This window comes from Leptonychotes weddellii, chromosome 5 (genome assembly GCF_054177405.1).
Source record: "Leptonychotes weddellii isolate Sample4059 chromosome 5, ASM5417740v2, whole genome shotgun sequence".
NCBI lineage: Eukaryota > Metazoa > Chordata > Mammalia > Carnivora > Phocidae > Leptonychotes > Leptonychotes weddellii.
The window spans coordinates 22,172,858-22,191,906 of record NC_138373.1 but is presented as its reverse complement, the minus strand read 5'-3'; the positions used below and the strand labels follow the sequence as shown (position 1 = coordinate 22,191,906).

The following is a 19,049-nucleotide window of genomic DNA, read 5'->3' as shown; positions in this document are numbered from 1 at the left end:
GTGGGCCCCAGGAATGTGCCTTTTCAACAGGTTTCTTCATGTGATTGTAACATAAGTAGTCCACACTGGGAGAGGCACCTAGATGGCTTCTTGCGCTTCGTCCTAGCCTTGTGTCATTTCTTGGTGAAGTCATTTGACTTCACGTTCTTAGAACTTCCTGTCTCTTTTTCCATGTGAGGACCGGTTGTGTGCTTCTTTGCTTCCCCAAATGATGGGGTTATGGGGGAAAAACCATGGTGTGCTGTGGGATATATCTTAGCACTGGGGATATATCCGTGAGCAAAACAGACCCAAATTTCTACCCTTTAGCACTTGCTAGTTGAATCTCAAATTTTGATGCTTCTGGGCACCAGGCAGATCACATAAATGAGTGCCCCAGACCGTTGCTGAGAGACAGCATTGGTGGAAGCTGGGACAAACTGGGTGGTATATATGCCATTTGAAGAGTCAGCTACTAATTTGTCGTAGCTCATTTTTTTTTTTTTTTTAAAGAGACTTTTCTAAGATTTATTTATTTGAGAGCACAAGCAGGGGGAGCAGCAGGCAGAGGGAGAGGGAGAAGCAGGCTCCCCGCTGAGCAGGGAGCCCGATGCGGGTTCCATCCCAGGACCCTGGGATCACGACCTGAGCTGAAAGCAGATGCTTAACCGACTGAGCCACCAGGCGCCCCTGTCATAGCTCATTTTTATCCTGTAGGGATATGGGCCATTTTTGGCATATCATTTGTGAAGAAGCAGGAAATCGGGTTTTTCACATGAACGAAAGTTTTTAACCTGTTGGCAACTAATTAAAAAAAAAATGTTAAAGCACTTTGTGGGCCTTTGTGTTGTGGGCCAAACAAAATGGATCCCTGGCTGGATTCCACCCACAGGCTGCCCATCTGCAGCCTCTGGCTTAGAAGCACAACATGGATGATTCGCTGATGAGTGAATGGAGGTGCCTGAGGTCCCCTTGGCCCTAAGTTTCCCTCTCTAAGGGGAGAAGGATGACTTCCCTGCCTCGCAGAAAGTAAAAGTCCCTGCGCTTTATTAAAAACAGAAACAAAAGAAACGCGGCTTAAATTTGTCCCACTAGGTGGCAGCATACCATCACAAGTTAAAGTGCTCTGGGCCACGCCGGCTCTGTCCCTAATTAACAAACGTTTATTTAGTGTTCACTCCTGAAGAGCGGGATGCTAACACCATCTGTCCTTTTCTCCCCAGGAAAGCTCGTGTATGAGCGCATCTTCTCCATGTGTGTGGATAACCGCAGCGTCTTACCAGGTAATGTCAGAGCTGTTCTACTGGTTTCGTTCTGCCCTGGAGTTGTGATTAGAAGGTTTCTATCAAGTCAGGATTTATGGAGACTCAGTATAAGATTTATTTTGTTTTTGGTGTGTTAAAAGTAGAAGAAACACCTTTGCAGATTTCTGATCGTCTCAGTTTTCTAAAAAAAACATTAGAAGGTTTTCAAATGGCCTGGCTAAGAATTTGGGCAAGTACTTGGAATCCAGGAAAATAAAAAGATACTGCAACTAGATTCAGCTGACCTTTTTTTTTTTTTTTAAGTTCAAACTTTTTATTTTTATTTTTTTTATTCTTATGTTAATCCCCATACATTACATCATTAGTTTTAGATTCAGCTGACCTTTTATACCAACTTAAATTCCTCCACTGCCTGACATTTTTTTCCTGTATCTCTCTCCTGAGAAGCAAATAGCAGAAACCAACTTTATATATACTAAAGAACAATGTCAAAGAAATCGATAACAGATACTTGCATTTACAGTCTGTGCTTAAGTGATGTGTGCATTAAATTTATTGCCAATCCATTTTAAATTCTCAGGGGGTTAAAATGGGACAGCTTGATTATGAGTCTGTTGTAACATAAATGGTGACGATTTGTCTGACAACATGGAACTCTCAGCAGCGGCTTCTCTTACCTCTTGTCCCTCCTTTCAAGTTTCTAGAGCTGCTGTAAGGAAACATTCTCATCCATACAAGTTACCACAACAAGCTTGCTCCCACTGCTCCTGTTCTCAGCCAAATGGTGGCATCGGCGACCATAACCCATAATTGACCTGTTCACTTATTCATTAATTCTTTCATCCATCTCTGTATCTGTTATTTTAAAAACGATTTAATACAGCTATTTCTCAGAGACAGAACTCCACAGGCCTTTCGGGCTGGAAGAGTCATCTGGCGTCAGATGAGCAAACCCATGGGGGACGAGCCAAGGACTTGCCTTCGGCCCTGTCACCAGCTAGTGGGAGCCTTGCTCTTAAGCTGGATCTGTGCCGTCCAATATGGCGGCCAATGTGGGTCATGTGGGGCACTTGAGATCTGGCCAGTCCAAATGGAGGGTGTGCTGTGTGTATAAAAATACATTGGATTCAGAGACTTAATAGAAACAAAACACTATGAAATATCTCACCGATGATTTTTAAAATTGATTGCATGTTGAAATGACATTTTGGGTGAATTGGGTTAAATAAGGCATTTTATTAAAATTTCACTTGTTTTAAGCTTTGCACAGTGGCAGTATCGTAGCCAATGAGGTTTATCCGAGGCGCAATTATCGCTAATTAAAATTTCACTTGTTTCAGTCTCTTTGAACGTGGCTCACGTGGTATTTCTGTTGGTTGGTGCTGCTCTAGATCCTCCCCTACACCACATCACATCCGTGATGTTATTAACCGCTCCTTGCGTGTTCTAAGGCATCTCAAGATTGGGAGGCAGTGAGCCTGGAGAGGTAGGCAGAGGCCAGCATGAGTGCAAAGGCCTTCTCTGTCAGCTTTAAGGATTTGGGAAGTCTGGGTGCACCTATTTAATTTAAACTTGCCAACTTGTGTGCCATACAAGTAAGCAGCAGTAAATGCTCATCTATAAGCAGAATTAAACCCAAATAGGTGTTTTTTGTGGCTACAACAGTATTCTTTTTATTTTTAAGTAATCTCTACACCCAATATGGGTCTTGAACTCCTAACCCTAAGATCAAGAGTCACATGCTCCACTGACTGAACCAGCCAGGTGCCCCTACAACAGCATTTTTCCCCAAAAATATTTATTTACTTTAGAGAGGGCGGCAGAGGGAGGGGAAGAGGGGGAGAGAGAGAGAGAGAGAGCACGAGAATCTCAAGCAGACTCCGCACTGAGCACAGAACCTGACTTGGGGCTTGATCTCATGACCCTGAGATCGTGACCTGAGCCGAAATCAAGAGCCACCCAGGCGCCCCTCCAACAGCGTTTTTTAACATGCTTTTTAATACACAGTCTGCTACTTCATATTGTTGTACACCTAACCACATAAGAATATTTATTACCTGTCTAACCCCCAGAGGCCTTTGAGATTATATCTACTGCAATGATTTTCCTTCCTCCCAATTTTCACTAAGGATACAAATAGTATTTTAGAGCCAGTTAAGGAAAAATTACTAACAACCTCCTATCTAAACTATAAAAGTTCAAGATAAAAGACTATTTTCGTATTCATTTCCAGGCCTTGTCTAAATTTATTAATTAGCACTTTGATCACGGAAACTCTTCCTTCCCCAAAATACCTTTTTTTTTTTTACCTTGAGCGATGCAAATCAGGCTTTTGTTCTTCTTGAAAATAATTTAATTTTTTTTTTCTTTCAGTGAAAATCTTCATCTGCACGTAGTGTTCTCTGGTTCCAAGAACCTGAGAGGGAAAAGGGCAAATTTCTCTCAAAAATGTCAGTGATTTGGGGGATGTCTCTTAACAATAATTATGAAGAAAGCTTTTGAAATTGACTGTGTGGAATTCTGCCTAAAGAGATTATGTACAGAGAGGAATCTGGTGGCATGTGTACTCATTCTTTCCAGTTGAATCAAGTTCTGACTGGTGAATTTAATTTTTGAGCCCTTTACCTTCAGGAATTTGAACTGAGGCATGCATACCTATTTTATGAGTTTAGAAGGATACCGGTGTCCTTTGGGGTCATGGAAAGTACATACTACTGTATGTGGTAGTTTTTCCCTACCATTTCTTAATCCAGCCTATGTGTGGAGAGACCATCTACTCTAAGTGATAAAGTAACTTTATTTCCATCTTGGGAGAAAGAACTTGGGTTTGTCGTGATGCGGTTGTCGTCAACTGGGGGCATTCCCATCTTCGGTTTTTCCCTGTGGCTGATGTAGGCTGCATCTGGATAAGCAGTGTCCTTAATTGACCTAGCCTTTGAGGCGTGTACCAAGATGACATCTCTATATGCGCTGTTATGTAAAGAGACCTCTCGCTCATAGGGTAGAGACTTGGCAGAGGAAAGAGAACTAGACTCACTGGTCTCCTCCCTCCTCCTAAAATATCCACAGAAGTTCAGGGTTGAAAAAAGAAGCACCATAAAAGAAAAATAAGTGGGAATAGAAGGAAGAATCTTTGCTTTTTGTTACGTTGAAGTCTCCGAATTAATTTCCACATTCTGAATTCATTCTCCGTGTAAGCAGCCTAAGTGCTGAAGTATAAATCATGTCATGTAAGGCCATTGCTCTGCCCAGAACCCTTCAGGGAGTTTCTGTTGCACCTAGAAGAACTCTCCAGCTCCTTGCCAAGGCTACAGCCCTCTATGACTTGGTGTGCAGTGCCTGCTTCTCTCCTTCCTGCTTACCCCATTGGCTTGCTTTTTTTCTTCTTTGACCAGAGGTAATATCTACCTCAGGACCCTTGCACTTGATGTTTCCTCTTCCTGGAATACATTTCCTTCACATCTAAGTATGGCTGGCTCCTTTTTGCAATTCAGGGCTCAGCTCAAATGCCACCTCTGCCAGAGTCTTCGGGGACCACCCTGTCTAATGAAAATGCACCCCCAAAGTCACTGTCTAATCTAATACTTAGTTTTATATCTTTCATAGTGTTGGCTATTACTGGATATTACCTGATTTGTTTGCTTGCTTGCTTATTCTTTTTGCTGTTTATTATGTTTTTCCCTCTGCTGGAATATAAGCTTCATGAGGACAGGGTCTGTCTTGTGTATTATTATCTCTTCAGAGCCTAGAATACTACTTTTAGTTGGTTCTTAAAACATTTGTGTTGAGCAAATGAAGTATATCTTACATAGGCATGTAAGATTTACTTTGCTACAAGATTTTAATTAGTTAATTTTTTAGTTTTTGAGTAAGCTCTACGCCCATCATGGGGCTTCAACTCACGACCCCAAGATGAAGAGTTGCATGCTCTACTGACCGAGTCAGCCAGGCGCCCCACTTTGCTACAGGATTTTAAAGTCCTCCCTTAACATGGTTTTCTCTTAAATGATCTCTTGAGCTGGAAGGAAAGCCTGAAGCGTTTGTATTGGCATGTGCAGGTTATTGTATAGCTTGCAGGCGATGTGGACACCCAGGACAGCTTGCCTTTCTGTGTCCCCGGGGTCTCCCACGTCCAACCATGGGCTTCACCAGATAAGGCTCTTGTCAGGACTGGTGGGTTATAGCTTACAGTGATGCCAGCTCTCTTGTGAATCTCCATTCCCTCATTGGTAGAGTGAGGAGTTTTATTAGATGATCTCAGAGACTTATTTTTGCTTTTGGGTTTCAGGTCCCATGATTCAGTCCTATGAAGGGAAATTAATCCCACCCGTCCTTTTTCCACAAGGCACGATTGACAAATGAATTTAAGAATAACCCTTATCTTTTCCTGTCTGGATCTCTTGGAACTTGGGGGAAAAAAAATTACTTTTAAGTGCACGGGTTTAGGGCAGGAAATGGGAAATGGTAGTTTCCCTTCCTTTGGAACTGGCAAGTGAATAGTTCTTGAATGAATGAAGCGCATTCCATAACATCCAAAAATAGATAAATACTTGAGATTGCAATTCCAAAATATCTGCAATTGTGATTAGTGACTGTTCTTTGCTAGGAAGTACCTGGAGGTTTATCTTTTTGCTGATTGCTTTGGAATTTCGATCACCTTAATTGTGTGCCACCAAGTTGCAGAAAGCAGAATCAGGGATGAAAAAGGACTCTGTGCACAACAAAGATGAGGACAGCAAGCTAGAATTCGTTTGTTGTTTTCTAAAGCGATTAACTTCTCCCTTTTTGATTTTTTTTTTTAATTTTAAGTAAACTGTGCCACACGTGGGGCTCGAACTCATGACCCTGCAATCAAGAGTTGCATGCTCTACCGACTGAGCCAGTCAGGTGCCCTGCTTTGTGATTGAATGCCAGACGTATAAAGCACATCCATCGGTGGGGTGGGAATCTAATATGTGGAAATGATTTAGAAGAAATCATTTCTATGCGAGAGTTCCACAATGGCCTTGTTGGTGATGAGTTTGGGGGGGGGGTGTTGATTGTTGTTCTCATTGTTCCATATGCTCTTCCATTCCTTATTAAGATGGCTGTCAAGACCAGGCTTGGGTGCCAGGGCCAGAAAACTCAGAATAACAATGAAAAGGTCAGGGCTGGTGGGGCAGCCAGCCTAGGGCCAGGGATCCTGACTTCTGTCCTGTTGCTCTCACAATTCAAGGTCGGTGATTCTGGTTCCAGCATCATGTCCAGCTGGGTTGAATCGCAGCTCTGACCTTTGCTTGCTGTGTGTCCTAACTATCTCTGTGCCTTGGTCTCTGCATCTGTCAGAGTAAAGTAGAGCTCAGGTCACGATCTCAGGGTCCTGGAATTGAGCCCTGCGTTGAGCTGCCCACTCAGCAGGGAGTCTGCTCCTCCCTCTCCTTTTCCCTCTGCCCCTCCCTGTCCCCCCCCCCGCTCATGCTCTCTCTCGTCCACTCTCTCTCTCTCTCTAATAAATAAATAAAATTAAAAAAAAAAGTATGTACTGTGGAGGGATGTTGTGGGGGTGAGGTGACTTGATGTCTATAAAGCACTCTGAGCAGCACTTGGAAAGCCTCGTATGTAAGCTTTCACTGTCACCAGTTGTTTCCTAATAATATTAATACTTGGAAGGAAAGACCTAGAAGAATTGGGGAGGCCACCCCTTCTTGTCCATTGTAACGTTCTCCTATCTCAGGACCTGTAGCAGCTGTAACAGATCCTGATGGGTATTGTTTTTGTATTTCAGATCACTTCTCTCCAGAGAATGTAAATGACACGGCCAAAGAAACATGCTTAAATTGGTTTTTCAAGATTGCTTCCATCAGGGAACTCATTCCAAGATTGTATCCTTTTTTTTTTTTTTTTTTTTTTTGGTCTGATGATTTTAAAGATAGGCTGAAAGAGTTGCACCATTAATGGAAGCCATGTGATGGGATGCCCTGAAATTCCTGTTGAAAATTTGGTCCTGTTACGGTTGCTAGCTTGAAAATCCAGAGCCAGCCGCATTGTCAAAGCCTTTGGACTCCTCTCTCCCCAAATAGTGTTCTGTTTTCTTTCTTTGAATATGATGCCATGTACCAGACTTTTGTTTCCTAGAGGAACATTCCCACATTAATTCTCTCAATTAAAATGCTTCATTTTTATGTGTTTTCTCTGGTTCCAAAAACTTGAAAGGAGCAGGGTCAGGCTTCTCTGCACAGATGCCAGTTTTGGAGAACAGAGAGTTTGACTTATACACAAATGAATCTTGGTTATCTAAAGTTCATTCTTTCCCCATAAAGCCTCGATGGGAAATGCTCAAAACACAGTTTAAACTTCAGCAAGCAACTGTGAATCAGCATGTATTTTTTTCCCAAAATGTATTTTAAATAAGTATGAAATCTTGAAAACCAACTATGGAAACCATGGGCTGTTAGCTAATGCAATTCTCTGGGCTGGTGAGAGCCATTGTGGTTCCGTGTCCGGAAGTCATGCTAAGTTCTGCTCGTGAGTGGTCTCGTCTCTTTGCCATAGGGAACAGGCCATCTGGAAAATGTCTTCCTTAACAGGATGTTTTTGTAGTTATGTGGAAGCATCCATCCTGAAGTGTAACAAGTTCCTCTCCAAAACGTAAGACTCTTCTTCAATGTCTAGAACCGTAACATTTTCAAGAAATCTCTCTCTCTCTCTCTCTCTCTCACACACACACACACACACACACACACACACACACACACACACACACATACAGACACGGCAGTGTGATAGCTATCATTCATTGGGGTACGTAGCATGTAGCAGATCTGGTGCTAAGCACCTTCTGTGCATTTTCTCCTCTGATCTAAGCGGAAACTTGATTAGGTAGAGATACCATTATAATTCCTATTTGATGGAGAAGAAAACTCAAGCTAGGAGAAGGTGGTTGAGTGGTTCATGGAAGAATCCTCGCTTTGCCTTTAGTAACTGTGTGGTCTTGGCAAGTTATGAAGCATCTCTGACCCTCAGTTTCCTCTTCTGTGAACGAGGCCATAAAAAGAGGTTGGTGAGGGTTTGTCGAGAGCACTGCCTGCCACCCAGTGGGCCTGTGTTCAGTATTTGCTGATGCTGCTGAAGATGGTGATGAAGATGCTGTCAGAAGCAAAAGCCTTTGCCCCTGAGCCCCATGCTACTCTTGGGCCTTGTTTTGAGAATAGTTTCCAGGGCTGGGAGAAACCAGATCTGTTTTCTGCAGAGCCAACAAAACGCTAGGTCATGTTGAATAGCCTGTAGATAATAAACTCCCTGAAGCCAGGGGCCAACTCCTGGTGCTTCATAGTGAAGTCGTTTTATTGGGTTTAGAATGTGTACCAAATATACTTGATTTGGATCTAAGGGTGTCTGGGGTATTTTTTAGGGATAATATGAACTGGTTTTCAGAATTAATTGTTTCTTAATGCCCCGAAAAGAAATTATTTTGCCTCACCATTTGGGAAGGATAATGCCTGAGGCAGAGGCAAGTCCCATGTTGCAGGAGAAATAAATCAGTCACAGTTCACATTGATGGGAGATCGCTGATGCCAGCCTGAGGTGCCAGGAGTTGGGTGCCAGGAAGGAGTGGGGCAGAGGACAGTAAGTCAGTGCCAAAAGAATATAGACACGGCAAGAACATTGAGAAGATCAAGGAGTGATCAGCAGATGGAAAATAACTGGGGGACAAAACCTGTTAAACCAATAAAATAAATATGACCTCAAATGGGCAAAAAAGGAAAGGTTAGACCCCAGCACCGTGCAAATGGTAAAGATGATAGAAGCCACTCAATGAGTGAATTGTGTCCAGAGAGAAAGACTTTTGTTACATTGCCTTAGAAAAATGCCAACTTTGGCCTTGGTTTGTCTCTGAACCTTGATTCTTTTTGCGCCCCCCTACATTGAGGAAGTGTAGCTTTATCTTCATGTTAAAAATAAAAGAACAGAGAGTGCTCACATCGGGTGTAATGCCGCCTTCTTTTCGTTCCTAACAGGGGGATTTCAGAATGTCTGCCCCGGCTGACGTGCATGATTCGCGGGATCGGAGACCCGCTCGTGTCCGTGTATGCCAGAGCCTATCTGTGCCGGGTAGGTGGTGTCGGGTCCCCGTGCGCTCACAGACGCCCGTCTCCTTCACCTAGGCTTCTCCTGCCTGGCACCTCACAAGTCACTACAAGAAGGACTTCATTAGCTGCTAATTTTAGAATACGGCTCTTCCACGGAAAGCAGAGCTGTAGGATTTCTTCTAAAAATTAATTTTAAAGTAGGCCCACTTACCATCACTCTAATTAGGGGGCGTCTAAGGTCATCTTCATGCAAATGAACTGGTTTTCAGAATTAATTGTTTCTCCAGTTCTTGCTGGGAGGGAGGCTCCCAAGGCCTCTTGGCTGATAGGCTGCTTTTCATTGACTCGAAATCGGCTTTCCTTTTGTCTTGGATCGGGTTGTTTTATTAGTTTCTCTGTCCCTGCATTCAAGAGTTGGCGCAGGGTGCGAGTTGGTGGGGGCTGTCGGGCAGGGCGAGGTGCTGCTTGCAGTGACAGGTGTCGGGGTCCGTGCAGCCCAGCCACGGAGGGCTCCTGGCCTTTCTAGCTGCTCAGACTGGGGAGGTGGCCCTGGTTGTAGATCACTTAGCCTTTTTCTCTCTCAAAGCACCATGAAGCTTCTATTTCAAACTTTTTCATTTATGAAAAATGCAACCCATGGAGAGTTTCTGGTTAATTCTTCTTCAGCTCCCATGGGGTCTTTGCCCTGGAAGTCGTCCTTGCTAGTCCCGTCAGCATTCTTCACCTCAAAGGAGGGCTTAATGCCCCTGTTTTGTAGGGTTCTGATGAACTGCAGACTTCCTTGAGGACAAAGCTACAGGGCCTCCCCCAGCCCTTGCCAGTGATCATTCATATTTGTAAATCAGAAGGCGAGAACCGGTAGCCTTTGATTGACTTTACGTGACATCTAGCAAGTGACAGAAGCCCTATGGTGTCAATGTCACAAAGAAATCAGAGAGTCAGCACCCTCAGAGTGAATAGCAAACATCCTTATGAAGGACACTTTTTTTTTTTTTAAAGATTTTATTTATTCATTTGAGAGACACAGATACAGAGAGAGAGGAAGCACGAGCAGTGGGAGAGGCAGAGGGAGAGGAAGAAGCAGACTCCCCGCTGAGCCAGGAGCCCGATGTGGGGCTCGATGTGGGGCTCGATCCCAGGACCCCGGGATCACGACCTGAGCCGAAGGCAGACACCCAACCATCTGAGCCACCCAGGCGCCCCTGAAGGACACTTTTTATAGGTCTGTTCCCTGATACCAGGAAGGAAAGAAAAACCTTTTCACTTGAGGGCAACCTAGTCCCTGTTGGTAACAGAGGCCAGAGTGTTTAGGCCCTGCCATCTGCTTGAAACTTGGGGTGGGTTTTTTCATACAGGAATATCAGGTATGTTTCCTAGAGCTTCAGCTTTGGAATATATTGAAGCATGAATACTCCTCCTGGGTCCGTGTTTGCTAAGGGCCTACTGTGTGCAGAACACTGTTGGGTCCTGTGGGGGAGATGCAAGGATATTGTCATTTGCATATTTCTGTTCCACAGCCTTTCCCCTCATCGGACATAGCACATTATTCGACTCCCCAGTTGGATAATAGAGTAATAAAAGACTTAGAGTCATTGTGTGTATTAATGAGGTTGATTCTGGTTATTGAAGAGAAATCAGAAAGGTGGAAATGTGCATTCTTTGCAGACCTGTTCAGTTGTAAAGTTGGAAGTAAGTCGCATAGGTTAGGGAAAAGATCCTGTTTCTGGCGTATAAAATGGCACATGGTAACTTTAAACTTGGGTGGCAATGAACCCATCCCAAGAAGACTGGTGATAAAATGCAGTCTGTCTCTGGAAATCATTTTTGTCAACCCAGGCTTTGCATCAATTGCCCGGGTTGGGTAGCTACTAAGTCTCTTGACATGAAAGAATGAGACAGTCTGAGCATTCTTTTAGTTGCAAGCGGCAAAAACTCAGTTCATACTATTTTAAGCAAAAAGGAGGGTTATTGGCTTGTGTGTCTAAAGAATCTAGGGGTAGTGCAGGCATGGCTAGATCCAGGGTCTTCAGAGTGTTGTCAAGAACTGTGCTCTCCTCCGTCATTCAGCTCAGCTCTCCTCTGTGTTGACTTCATTCTGTGGCTTATTCAGCAGCCCCAGGCTCCCATCCTCCTAACTGAACCCCAGTGGAAGGAGAACCTTAGAAGTGCCAGCCAGAGTCTTAGGCTCTCAATGAGCCATTTTGGGTTACTTGCCCATCCATATAGACTGTGGCCATGGGATGCGATATGCCCACTGAACAGGCCTGGGTCGTGTGCCCACTCCTGGACCTCAGGGTAGGGTGGATCCGGCTCCTCCACAGACCTCATGGTCTGAGAGGGAGGTGTGCTTCCCCAAATACAAATCCAACTTGCTGATACCAGAAATAGGAAATGCATGCCAGGCAGGCGGAAACAGCAGATGGAAATCATGAGCTACTACCCTTGCTACTCTGGGTAGAAATCTTTTAGACCCAAGCGGATTTCCAAGCTGCTCCTTTGTCTTGATGGAAAGAAAGAAATAAAACACAGAAAAGCAGTGAGTGGGCAGGGCGTGGGGGGAGCTCGAAGCTGTTTATTAAAGGAAAGTATGATTAACTCCTCTGTTAAGTCACGGCCTCTTCAGCTCATCACCATTGCTTGTCCACTGGGCCTTCCTTTGCTGTCACCTAACAGATAATTATTGTCTCTTCTACGATATGATTAAGTGGAAGGAAAGACAATAGAACACAGTAGAACTGTGTTCTGACATTTGTTGTTAGTTTTGTTTTTTTTTTTTAATCTACTGCTTGTCCTTGAAAACATCCTCAACAGCCATGGAGCTGCCCTTGGAATTTAGCGCCCCAATGGATCTCGCATAATTCTTCTCAAAGGAATTCTTCACAGTGTGTAAAAAAACATCATTATCGTTAATCTTCATGACCTCAAGTAGGGGGAGGTGAGTGGCAGAAATCTGTCCCCATTTGAAGAAATCGGGTCCCAGAGAAGCACCTTCTCCTACAAAGTTGTTTTTGTGCTAAAGCAGCAACTTGGAATTGAGGTCTGAGGGGCTCAGTTTAAAGAACATGATGCTTTTGTTTTGTTTTGAACACATGAAACACATGAACTCCCCTCCATAGCTCATACCTTCATTTTTCCATCCAGCCTCAGGGCTCTGGCTGCCTTCTCTAGGATTAGCACGTTTTTTTCGGCTGGCAATGTTACAGTCTGTTTTTTAAACAATGAATGCGGGAGCAAGTGGGTTATAGCATTGTTACGCTTCATGCTCGTATTGTATAAAATTGCTTAAAATACATTAAAAACTTGTCTGCTTCCATGACTGCCCAGCGAAGAATGAATCTGTATATTTTAACAATGCAACAGTGAAGTCCCAGCTGACTCTCTTCTGTATCAGAGTGTTTTTTGCTTCATTTAATAAAAGTGCAGCCACATGTGTGTTTATCATTTTTTTTTGACAGCAAGAGAATACTGTATACACAATCTTTTTTTTTTTTAAGATTTTATTTTTTACTTATTTGACAGAGAGAGACAGCGAGGAGGGAACACAAGCAGGGGGAGTGGGAGAGGGAGAAGCAGGCTTCCCGCGGAGCAGGGAGCCCGATGCGGGGCTCGATCCCAGGACGCTGGGATCATGACCTGAGCCGAAGGCAGACGCTTAATGACTGAGCCACCCAGGCGCCCCCTGTATACACAGTCTTAAGAGTACATTCTTCCTGGGGCACCTGGGTGGCTCAGTTGGTTAAGCGACTGCCTTCGGCTCAGGTCATGATCCTGGAGTCCCTGGATCGAGTCCTGCATCAGGCTCCCTGCTCGGCAGGGAGTCTGCTTCTCCCTCTGACCCTCCCCCCTCTCATGTACTCTCTCTCATTCTCTCTCTCAAATAAATAAATAAAATCTTTAAAAAAAAAAAAAAGTACATTCTTCCTTTGTGCCATATTGATTTGTTCTCTTGGTTATCTGTTGAGAAATACGTTCATTACCTTTGGGAAATTGCAAAGATGATTACTGCAAATGTTGCCTTTTTTTTTTTTCATTAAAAATAGCTTCTGTGGTTTTTCTTGTAGAAGCATCTATGCTTCTTGAATAAGAAAACAGATAAGGAAAAAGAATAAAAACTTTCGGGACTTCTCTGTGCCTACGTTTATTTCCATGTATGTTTTTAATTTATAGCAACGACATCCTACCGTATATATTCTTTGCAACCTGTTTTTCCATAGTCAAGGTAGTTTATTTTGTTTGGCTCCAGGTGGGAATGGAAGTGGCTCCACATCTCAAAGAAAGCCTGAATAAGAACTTTTTTGACTTCCTCCTCACATTCAAACAGGTAAGAGAACACTGGCAGAACAGCTCATTGACATAACAATTACACAATCGTGAATTCACAAAACCCAGTTGGATTTCCAAGTTGAGATTGCCTTAAAGCCCTTTAAATGTGTAAACCCTCGAAAATTACACTCGAGTCTGTTACAGACAATTAAAATGTGTTGATTGTACTGAAAAAGCAGAGAGAATTAATATGCATGTGTTAACAGGAAATGTCTCCGGTTGATCAGCCTTTCTTCCTCACATCTGCGGGCTCCATTTTTATCAGGTTATTTCTTTGCACAGCGCACATTCCCAAAACAGCTCAGCCTGGGGACATGGGAAACTTTCTGTGTGTTTTTTCTAGTTTAAAAAAAAAAAAAAACTGAGAAACCAGGCTATTTCTCTCGGGGCCATCCAAATGCTTACAAGTATGCACAGTCTGCGAGTTACATGCTCTTCGTTTATTATTATTCCCTTCCTTTTCTGAGTGTTTATTTGATCTCCTGTAGATTCATGGGGATACGGTCCAGAACCAGCTGGTGGTCCAGGGAGTGGAGCTGCCATCCTACCTGCCCTTGTACTCGCCTGCTATGGACTGGATCTTCCAGTGCATCTCCTACCATGCCCCCGAGGTAACTGCAGCGTGGCGTCAGCGTGAAGTTCACACGGAGGAGAAATGCTGGGGCTCCGCGCTCTTCCATATTGTGTCGTAATGACCTCTCCATCTATGTGCCAGGTCACGTCAACAGGGTCTTTCTGTAACAGCGACAACCATACCGATGCTAGCCACCCGATCCACAGGACTCACTGTGGTGGCTGGTGCTATGCACAGTGCTTCTCTTAGATTGTTTTGTTACCAGTGCTGGAGGGAGGCTCAGCCAGGGCAGACAGACACCTCTGACAGGTCACGGAGCTCGAAGGTGGTGGTGACTGGGCATACGCTGTGCAGTGTGGCTCCAGGGCTGGTGGGTTTCATCACCTCTTCACTAACCTTCAGGACCCCTTTTGGGGTTCGTGATAATCTAAGAAGTCGGGAGAGCGGATAATAGTTGCCCTATTTTACAGAGGGAAAGTGAAACTCAGGTGTGTGATTGTGTTGATAAGATTTTTTTTTTGTTCTGTTTTTTTTTAAGATTTTATTATTTATTTGAGAGAGAGAGAGAATAAGCGGAGGGAGAGGGAGAAGCAGACTCCCGGCTAAGCGGGGAGCCCCAGTGCAGGGCTCAATCCTAGGACCCTGAGATCATGACCTGACCTGAAGGGAGACACTTAACTGACTAAACCCTCTTTTTTTTTTTTGGTCTAATAGAAGCATTGTTAGGAATTAAACTACAGTTGGAATCATAGCAGAAATACTTTTTTCTTACCCAAGACTGAGAAGTAGAACATCGGTTCCAGTTGGCATAATAACCACCATGATAGATGAAGCTTCTTCAACAGATGGTTCAGAATTTATCCTTTGGGGAGGAGGGGAGGGGGTCTTGCTACAAAACAAGGATGCATAGTGCAGAGCAAAATTCAGGTACGCCTGCCTTTTCCCAGAGGCTGTAAACATATTGACACCCTAAAGAAAGAGAAAAAAGGACATGACTTTGACTAAGCACTCCCACTTTTAAGAATATCATGTAGAGGGGCGCCTGGGTGGCTCAGTCGGTGGAGCGTCTGCCTTCGGCTCAGGTCATGATCCCGGGGTCTTGGGATTGAGCCCCACGTCGGGCTTCTTGCTCTGCGGGCGGGAGGCCTGCTTCTCCGTCTGCCTCTGCTCATGTGCTCTCTCTCTCAAATAAATAAATAAAATCTTAAAAAAAAAAAAAGAATATCACGTAGACATAATTGGACAAGTACGTAAAGATGCACGTGCACACACGTACATACAGATGTGTGGGTTGTTCGGGCTGGCCCAGCATCAGAAACAGCCATCACAAGGGGATTGGGTAGATTGTGGAATCCTTATAGATTCAGTGGAATGTGACGGGGTCCACTTACAATGATGGAGGACCACGATGTGCATACGGACCTAAGGGTGCTCACAATAATTGGTGAGTCACAAAAGGAGGTTACACACCTTGCTGTGTGTGTCCTCAGTGGTAGCGTGGCCTAGTGTTCAGGTGTGGGCCCTGGAGTCGGAATGCCTGGGTTTGATTCCCAGATCTATTGCTTACAGCTGTCGGGACAGAGGCACAGCCAAGTCCCTAACCACTCTGAGCCTTTTTTCTTCATCTGTGAAATGGGAGCTTTAGTTCTTGTTTTTTTGCACGGGTCGTGTAGGACGATCCGTTTGCGTTGCTTGGTGGAGTGCCCCACACATAGTACTGGGGTGTTTGTTGTGTTGTCGGGATCGCAAACATGATTTTTATATCTGCGTGCGAGAACTGGGGAGGAGGTATGTCAAAATATCACTGGAAGGTGAGATTTTGCATCATCTTAACTTAGGTTTCTTGGCCTCCGGTGGCTTCTAACTTTCCGACCGAATGTGATGCTTTCCTTACATTTTAATTTTCCCAAATCCTAAAGTATGAGGGGAAAAAGAGGAGCATCTTATATTTCAGGTGACTTTTTTTTTTTTTTTTAACCATTAAGTTGATTTTAAATCAAGTCAATATGAATGGAAGATTGGAAGGTCTTCAAGAGTCTCAGCAACCATATGGTGGCCCAGGCTCCTGGGGAAAAGGGGCACGAGCTTGAGTGTTGAAAGAGCCTCCCGACCTGTTCAGCTGAGTGACTGAAACATAGGAGCAGGATTGACATGTTTGAAAATGGGAACACTTAGGTTTTTTTCTCCCTAACAAAAGGCCAAATTGGATTAAAACAAAAGGTACCTGTCATAAGGCATTCTTCCTTTTATTTTAAGCACCAGTAATCTCAAAGGATGGCAGAAGCTGGGAATAGAGCTTTCCCGGGGAGTAAAACTCTAGGAAATCATTACTGAGCCAGAAGAAGTGATTAAAAAAATTAGGTCACCTGAATAATAATAAACTCTGATTCTTGGGGCACTTAAATAAGGAACTTGCAGCGTCTCATTAAAAAAATGTTAATTTTCAAAATGCAGAGGAATCAATGTCTGGGTAGAAGGTGGTGTTGAAAATGGGTGTGTCTGATGCCTAAAAACTCTCTGAGTGGCTGGGATGTGTCACTTGGGGAGTTAGGCTGTGCCTCCAAAGCAGGGGATTGTCTGTCTGGCTACGGCCGCTGTTAATATACAGGACAGGCAGGCAAGATGAGGGGAAAGGAGAAAAGCCTTCAGCTGCGAATATCTGTCATAGGAAATTTCAGATTGAAATTGAAATCCCAAATCCCCAGGGAAAAAAAAAATCAGGGAGTGATTATTCAGAAAGGCTTTGTTGTTGTTGTTTGAAGACAGGATTTTTTCTTTCCCCCTTATACAACTAAAATAAAATGATAATAAGTAAAAAATGGATTTATGCCCTGAATTTCAGGCACATCCTGCACAGGAAGAAGGTAACCATATCACAAGATCTGGTTTTGGGTGGTGAAAACAGATCCCTTGGTAAGCTTCTCAGCATTTCAGCAGCTTTTCGTTTGTTGGGGGTGGCATGGAAGGTGTAGAAGGAAGAAGGCCTGGTCCTGGACATGAGTGGTGAGTCTCGTCTGACAGGGAATCCCGTGTGGTCCTTTACTAAGCCCGAGAGGTGCAGGTTGTAAATGTTGGGTGAGTGAAGAGGCAGGTGTACTAGTAGAGGCCGGGGTGGGCAGTTGGGCAGACCTGGGTTCAGACTGTGGCTGTGTTGCCTTGGGCTACTTGACATCTTTTACCAGCTGTAAAATGGGGCTAATGAAAGAAGCTTCCTTTTTTTTTTTTTAAATAGTATTTTTTTTTTTTTAAAGATTTTATTTATTTATTTGAGAGAGAATGAGAGAGAGAGTGAGCATTAGAGGGGGGAGGGTCAGAGGGAGAAGCAGGCTCCCCGCTGAGCCGGGACCCCGATGTGGGACTCGATCCCGGGACTCCAGGATCATGACCTGAGCCGAAGGCAGTCGCTTAACCAACTGAGCCACCCAGGTGCCCGAAAGAAGCTTCCTTGAAGGACTGTCATGGAGTGACTGTGATACTGTCCATCTGTGCGTGGCCAAGGGATGGGGGCAGCAGGCAAACGGGGTGGCTGCCATCCTTATGTTTGGACTCACTGAAGCAGATGGGGTCTGGGTTGACTTGAAAGTCCGGAAATAAGCAGGGGTCGGGGTGGGGGAGGGGGGAGGGAGGGCCAAGGGAAAGGACTGAGGCAAGTAAGAGGCATAATAAGGAGACCAGCCTTACTGGAGGAGAGTGAGAAGTTAGGCTGGCTGGTGTGGAACAGCCTACAGAGGTTGTTGAACATAACGTGGTGGAGATCAGGCAGCTCTTGGAGATTTTTGATCAGGAGAACGATTTGAAACAAGCAGTACTTGAAGATCAAACTGGCAGAAGGAGACAGATCAGAAAAAGGAGAAGAGTTGGTAGCTGTGGGAAAAAAATGAGACAGAATGGAAAGGAGAGAATTTCCTAATCAGAAAACATTTATTAATAAAAATACATACTCAGGGGCGCCTGGGTGGCTCAGTGGGTTGAGCATCCGACTCTTGATTTCAGCTCAGGTCATGATCTTGGGGTCCTGGGATTGCCCCCATTGGGCTCTGTGCTCGGTGGGAAGTCTGCTTGGGATTCTCCCTCTTCCTCTGCCCCTCCCCCTGCTCACGTGCTCAGTCTCTCTCGCTCTCTCCCTCTTTCCCTCTCTCTCCCTCCCTCTTTAAAATAAACAAATTTAAAAAATGTATTCATATTTAGAAAAGATAGAAGAGTGAAAAGGCAAAAAACAGCCACCTAAAATCCTGCTATATTAACATTTTGATAGGTTTTCGTATTAATATTTCTCTGTCCACTCTGGCTTTCGCTCTGTACTTTTGTTTTATAGATGAGGATTTTTGTATGCGTAATTTTATGGTGCTTTTCCCTCACTTAATGTTAAAATGAATACCTGTTGTTAAGGAAGTTCTCTGACCCTCAGTCACATCAGGAAGTGATGTCAGCATCGGGTTTGTTGGGTGTGAGGAATGGAGGAGGGAGGTGAGTCAGAGATGCTAAGCTTTAGAGCCCTCCACACAGTCACCTCTTTCTGAGGCTCACTGGGGGCCAAGCCCTGTTTTAGTTCCTTTAGTTGGGCCACCTTACTTCATTCTCAGCTTCCCTAGGCTAGGTATCATTGTCATCCCCATTTTATAGATGAGGCACCTAAGGCTCACAACTTGCTAAGGTCACACAACTGGAAAGAGTCAAAGCCATGTAGCCATGTTGGCGGTAACTGTGAACCCAGCAGATGTATTCTCTAAACTCCTCAACTCTTTCTTTCTAGATAACTCTTGTTAGTGGTTATACTTAAGGAGGGACTTAAAGGCCCTAACAAATCGACTCATGGGACTGTTACCTAATGGGCAAACT

At 44.2% G+C, this 19,049-nt stretch overlaps 1 protein-coding gene and 1 pseudogene across 8 annotated transcripts in view; both read left to right on the top strand.

The window, feature by feature from the left end:
- The window catches only part of VPS35L (VPS35 endosomal protein sorting factor like), a 102,150-nt gene that overhangs the window by 21,019 nt on the left and 62,082 nt on the right, over nt 1-19,049 (top strand). For 6 of the 8 annotated variants that reach the window (XM_081819923.1, XM_081819926.1, XM_081819924.1 and 3 more), the window contains 7 exons: nt 1,203-1,262; nt 6,054-6,131; nt 7,009-7,105; nt 7,824-7,871; nt 9,242-9,335; nt 13,557-13,634; nt 14,125-14,247. In XM_081819923.1, coding sequence (XP_081676049.1) covers nt 1,203-1,262; nt 6,054-6,131; nt 7,009-7,105; nt 7,824-7,871; nt 9,242-9,335; nt 13,557-13,634; nt 14,125-14,247 — 578 coding nt within the window. The remainder of the gene's footprint in view (nt 1-1,202; nt 1,263-6,053; nt 6,132-7,008; nt 7,106-7,823; nt 7,872-9,241; nt 9,336-13,556; nt 13,635-14,124; nt 14,248-19,049) is intronic. The other 2 variants (XM_081819929.1, XM_081819925.1) reach the window with 1 other exon arrangement.
- LOC115944510 (U4 spliceosomal RNA) lies at nt 2,503-2,635 on the top strand (annotated as a pseudogene).